The sequence below is a fragment of the Bufo gargarizans genome, chromosome 8 (genome assembly GCF_014858855.1).
Source record: "Bufo gargarizans isolate SCDJY-AF-19 chromosome 8, ASM1485885v1, whole genome shotgun sequence".
NCBI lineage: Eukaryota > Metazoa > Chordata > Amphibia > Anura > Bufonidae > Bufo > Bufo gargarizans.
The window spans coordinates 178,058,417-178,064,797 of NC_058087.1; the positions used below are offsets into that span (position 1 = coordinate 178,058,417).

At 43.4% G+C, this 6,381-nt stretch overlaps 1 protein-coding gene across 1 annotated transcript in view; it reads left to right on the forward strand.

Moving 5' to 3' along the window:
• LOC122945357 (dynein axonemal assembly factor 8-like) overlaps positions 1–637 on the forward strand; it is an 81,485-nt gene extending 80,848 nt beyond the window's left edge. Inside the window, exon 31 of the mRNA XM_044304431.1 lies at positions 58–637. Coding sequence (XP_044160366.1) covers positions 58–135 — 78 coding nt within the window. The 3' untranslated portion in view covers positions 136–637. The remainder of the gene's footprint in view (positions 1–57) is intronic.
• The last annotated feature ends 5,744 nt before the right edge of the window (positions 638–6,381 follow it).

Below are 6,381 nucleotides of genomic sequence, written 5' to 3' on the forward strand. Positions count from 1 at the left end.
ACGCTCCCTGTCCCATCTTCACGCCTTCCATCCTTCTATATTTTTTTTTCTTTTTAGGCCTCCAAGATAATCGGCGCCTTATTTGAGTCGCTGACCCCTGACAGCATTCACCAAATTGTGCCTGAAGCCTCCTGAGAAGAGGAGAGGTGCGAGTTCACTGATTTTAATGACGAGCCTCAATAGCACCCTGACAGCCTCTCGGGGGGACAATCTCATGGAACTTAACCCTTAGAAATATGAAGATTTTCTGAAAGCCTCGCTGGAGGATATACAGCCGATCTCTGCTGCCTCCTTCACAGGCGATGACACAAGACATGTTCCTTAAAGCGAGAAGGACTCAGCTGCTCATCTCTAGTGGACTCTGATCTAACGGCCTCTATGAACTCTTCAGTTATAACTCTAAGACCTCAAATTCCAGATTGCCTGCAATATTGCACTACACTAAAGCTGTGCCTTTTTCTACAAAGCACTGATGATCCAGTCCTTTCACATTCCCACGTTCTCCTCTAGGTGGCGCTAGTCAATCCTAACACCACTCCAATTGAGGCTCGATATATGAAGATAGATAGGCAGACAAAGGCCTCATTGAGTGGGCCAAAACGTTGCCTGGGAAATAAATTGGGTCATCACCTTTTCACCTGAAGTCGGAGTGCTGCCTCGTTTTTTGGATTTAGGCCTCTTTCACACTACCGTTTTCTTTTTCCGTTTTGCGGGCCGTTTTTTGCGTTCTGTATACGGAACCATTCATTTCAATGGTTCCGCAAAAAAAACGGAATGTACTCCGTATGCATTCCGTTTCCGTTTTTCCGTTCCGTTGAAAGATAGAACATGTCCTATTATTGCCTGCAAATCACGCTCCGTGGCTCCATTCAAGTCAAAGGGTCCCCCAAAAAAATAGAACATATACGGAAATGCATCCGTATGTCTTCCGTATCCATTCCGTTTTTGCAGAACCATCTATTGAAAATGTTATGCCCAGCCCAATTTTTTCTATGTGATTACTGTATACTGTATATGCCATACGGAAAGGAAACGAAAACAAAAAAACGGAACAAGGGATCCATGAAAAACGGACCGCAAAACACTGAAATAGCCAGACGGTCGTGTGAAAGAGGCCTTAGATAGATAGGATGCGCCACCTAGAGGAAGAAGCAGGAGCCATTATTTTGAGAATTCACGTGAACCAAAGGGCCATCATGTGCCATAGGAAAGAAGTAAAACCTGGTCACCCAAAGAAGTACACTGCAGATAAAACTAAGAGAGCAGGTTCTGCTTGATTTTGGATCTTAAAGGATATGCTCCTCTTCTGAAACAATGGGGCAGATTTATTAATGAAAATTTTGCGCCAAAAATAACTGGCGTGCATACTTTGATTCACATTTACTAGCTGTTTTACACCTTTTTCTAAGCTTTTTACGCCTCATATAATAAGGGGGCGTGACTTAAGCAGAATGGGCGTGGTTTCACTAGCAATGGGGAAACGGTCAAGATTGTGTCACAAAATTTTGGGGTAAAACTGGGTGGTATAAACTTACACTAGACAATTTTTTGGCACATGGGTAAAATGATAGCATAAATCTGGTGCAGGATTTACGACAGAATAGTAAATTTGTCTAACAATAAGGCTACATGCACACGACCGCGCCGTGCTTTGCGGAAAATACGGATTCCGCCCACGTGCATCCCGCAATCTGCAGAACAGAACGGGACGCCCATTATAGAAATGCCTATTCTTGTCAGCAAAATGGACAAGAATAGGATTTTATTTTATTTTTTTTGTACGGGGCCATGGAGCGGAGCAACGGATGCGGACAGCACGCGGAGTGCTGTGCGCATCTTTAGCAGCCCCGTTGAAGTGAATGGGTTCGCATGCGAGCCACAAAAAATGCGGCTCGGATGCGGACCCGAACAACGGTCATGTGCATGAGGCCTAAGACTGCGATTCGTATTCTTAGTGTAATGTACGGCACTATAAGTAAATCTGCCCCAATGTTTTGTACTACAAACAGACGCTGTGTAGTCCCGTCCCGCAGTAGGATATCAGGACGTAGTGGACACTGGGCGCTCACTTCTTTGCAGTGGTTTATGAACTTCCTATGTAAGACGTCTCTGACTACACAAGCAGACAGCCAAGGAAGCTTATTCTCAAAGTCAAAGGAGGCCGCCCGGGTGTCTATACTGAGAATAACTCTCTGTGGCCCCCTTCAGGACTTCCCAGCAACTGCAGGCTTCAGCTAGGGTCTGGAGGAACATTCTATTCATCCAGTATTGTGAAATCCACGCCTTCCTTCCAATATCTTACCCTTCTTCCTAATATTAAAGGGGTTTGTCCCAAGGTTAGAAAAAAAAGGGTCTGCTTTTCTTTTTTTTTCTTCCTAAAAACAGTGCCACTCTTATCCACAGGCTGTGCCTGATATTGCAGCTTAGTCCCATTCAAAGTAAATACTGCAATACCAGATACGGCCACTGGAATAGAGTGGCGCTGTTTCGGGAGAGGATAAAAACAGCCTTTTTTTTTTCTTATGGACAATTCCTTTAAGACATTGCAGTATAACAGCCTGCAGGGAACAGATGACAGGACAAGATCTTTTATACTCCCTAAAGTATTACGTAGGACCAGATTTGGCATTTCAGAGGCACCTAGCAAAGTGACGTCTGGTTGCCCCTTCACACCACTAAGCTCCACCCCTTCACACCACTAAGCTCCACCCCTTCATAACACTAAGCCCCACCCCATCATAGCACTAAGCTCCGCCCCACTCTCAGCAGCGCTGCCTGGGCATCTCTACCACTGCCCTACAGCTGGGAGGGACCCCCTCTCCGCTTGGCCCCCTGTGTGGCCGAGACGGTGGCACAGGCGGTATGTCCACCCCACTTGGGGGCTGAAGCATTTTTGTGTGTTGGCAAAGTTTGGCACGGTGTTATGTATATAATGTATATAGTTTGTAGACTCTAGAGCAGTGGTCTTTAACTTGTGGCTGTTGCAAAACTACAGCTACCAACATGCCTGCAGCTGGGAGTTGTAGTTGTGTTACAGGTACTGCTGAAGGGTCTAAATGCATGGGCTTCCTTTAATGCTCAGGGGGCTACAACCAAAGAACCATTTGTAATTGGTACCATGTAGCTTTTTTTTTTTTTTCCCCCCGATGGGGAGGGTTACAATAAAGTCCAAAAGTCCCATAATACGCCATAAGGTCCCATAACGGTCTCCCCTATTAACCCTTGATTTTCCTATACTACCTCCGGGGTAGCATTGTTTTACCAGTATTTTTCATAGAACAGCGGTTATAAAGGGGGGCACCGCACATGTCAGACGTGCATAAAACATTCTCCACCCCCCAGCAGAATAACAAAAAGCGTAAAGTAAAGTACAGCGCAGAAGATGATAGATGAATCCATAATATAAAACAGATCAAAGATCAATATCCAGATTTCAGTGGGGGATGGGCGTCTGGAGAGCCCCGCGCCCATCGCTGTACAGCAAAGACCAGAAACGAATCCTGTTCCTATTTATTAATATTTCATGTGAAACTTTGTATTTATTTCTGTGTTGATCTAATAAACCTGCACACGTCATCAGACTGTCATTCACCACAATGGAAATTATGCATCACATGGAGGCAGTGACATCAGCCCTGCACTGGTGACACCGGATCTTAGTAAATTCACGTCTTGTGAGGGTTAGCTGACAATATGGCCGACATTCTGTACAATTCAGTGATTTCTTTACAGCAGTTGTGTATCTGTTCTTTTTCTGATACAGAGCTCCAAATCTCCTGCGTAGACATTCAGCTGAATAGTGAAATTCTCGCTGCCTGCTGCCACCACTAGAGGGAGCTTATTGTATACATTATGCAATGAGCCCAGATGCTCCCTCTAGTGGTGACAGACAGAATTCGATTATTCAACTCTATATCTATGCAGCAGATTTGGAGCTTTGGGTCAGAAAACAGCATACCTTTATAGTAGTTATGTATCTATTTTAGTTTTTGTTTTTTTGTACAAATCTCCAAATACAGCTGAATAATGAAATTCTTGCTGCCTGCAACCGCCACTAGAGGGAGCTTATTGCATACTGTTTTATTATTGGGTTCACTGTATCATCAGTATGCAGTGAGCTCATAAGCTCCCTCTGGTGGTGACAGAATTTCAATATTGAACTGTATATGCAAAAGATATGGAGCTTTTAAAAAAAATAATTTTATATATATATATATATATATATATATATATGAATATTTTTTTATTTATTAAATTTTTTATAGCAGTTGGGTATCAGTTTTTTTATTGTACAACGCTCCAAATCTTCTGCGTAGACATACAGCTGATTAATGAAATTCTTGCCGCCTGCAGCCACCACTAGAGGGAGCTTATTGTATACTGTTTTATAATTAGGTTCAGTGTATCATCAGCATGCAGTGAGCTCATAAGCTCCCTCTAGTGGTGACAAAATTTCACTATTGAACTGTATATCTATGCAGAAGATTTGGAGCTTTGTGTAAAAATATATATATTATTATTATATATATTTTTTTTTTATAGCAGTTGGGTATCAGTTTTTTTTCTTGTACAACGCTCCAAATCTCCTGCGTAGACATACAGCTGAATAATGAAATTCTTGCTGCCTGCAACCACCACTAGAGGGAGCTTATTGCATACTGTTTTATTATTGGGTTCAGTGTATCATCAGCATGCAGTGAGCTCATAATCTCCCTCTAGTGGTGACAGAATTTCACTATTGAACTCTATATCTATGCAGAAGATTTGGAGCTTTGTGTCAGAATTATTTTTTTTCCATATATTAGGAAATTAATTGGCACTGAATGTTGCACCTCTAGAGATTGCAGCCAATCACTCGCCACCGCCACATGTACTATATGACGTCTGATTTTCATTTTTTACACTAATCATGGCATAGCCACTTAAAGGGATCACTGCAATACCAGGAAGAGCCCATGAGTAAGAGTGGTGCTGCTTCTTAAAAAAATTAAAACCATTTTGTAAGGCCTAGTTCACACAAATGTTTTTTTTTTTGCGAGTGTACTGGCCGTTTTTTAGTTATCCGTATACGGAACCATTCATTTTAATGGTTCCGCAAAAAAAACGGAATGTACTCGTATGCATTCCCTTTCCGTATTTCCGTTTTTCCATTCCGTTGAAAGATAGAACATGTCCTATTATTGCCCGCAAATCACGTTCCGTGGCTCCATTCAAGTCAATGGGTCCGCAAAAAAACGGAACACATACAGAAATGCATCCGTATGTTTTCGTATCCGTTCCAGTTTTGCAGAACCATCTATTGAAAATGTTATGTCCAGCCCAATTTTTTTTATGTAATTACTGTACATGGCATACGGAAAAACGGAAAGGAAACGGAAACACAACGGATCTGTGAATAACGGACCGCAAAAAACTATAAAAGCCATACGTTCGTGTGAACTAGGCCTAATTCTGGACAGCCCCTTTAAGCCCACAATCGCATTGAGTAGTTCTAGTCCTCCCACACTGTGAGACGTTTGCCACAAAGCATTATGTTACCAGTGGTAACCATATATTGTGGATGGAGATGCCCTTTAAGCAAAAATCAGTGACTACTTTGCAATAGGATCTCCACTATGGTGTAGCTAAAGGGCTCATGCACACGAGCGTATTTTCTTTCCATGTCCGTTACGTTTTTTTTGCGGACCGTATACGGAACCATTCATTTCAATGGGTCTGCAAAAAAAACGGAAGGTACTCCGTGTGCATTCCATTTCCGTATGTCCGTATTTCCGTTCTGCAAAAAAATAGAACATGTCCTATTATTATCCGCATTACGGACAAGGATAGGACTGTTCTATCAGGGGCCAGCTGTTCCGTTCCGCAAAATACGGAATGCACACGGACGTCATCCGTACTTTTTGCGGATGCGTTTTTTATGGATTGCAAAATACATACGGTCGTGTGCATGAGTCCAAAGGCTCATGGGTAGAGATGAGCGAACTTCTGTTTTAAGTTCGGCGTCTAAAGTTCGGGGGCGGGTTAGCGGAGAATCCCGATCTGGAACCGGATATGGATTCCGACTTCCGTTGTGGTCCGTGGTAGCGGAATCAATAATGGCCGATTATTGATTCCGCTACCACGGACCACAACGGAAGTCGGAATCCATATCCGGTTCCAGATCGGGATTCTCCGCTAACCCGCCCCCGAACTTTAGACGCCGAACTTAAAACAGAAGTTCGCTCATCTCTACTCATGGGCCCTGGTGCAAGAGTTCAGCTTGGGCCCCCCCTTCCCTCAGTGCTTTGTAGCCATGGGCAGGGAAGAAGCACATAGCCTTCGTGCTGCCCTCCCCCGAGCCAAATTCTTGACCTCACCCCTTCCCTCCAACCAGAGGTGTAA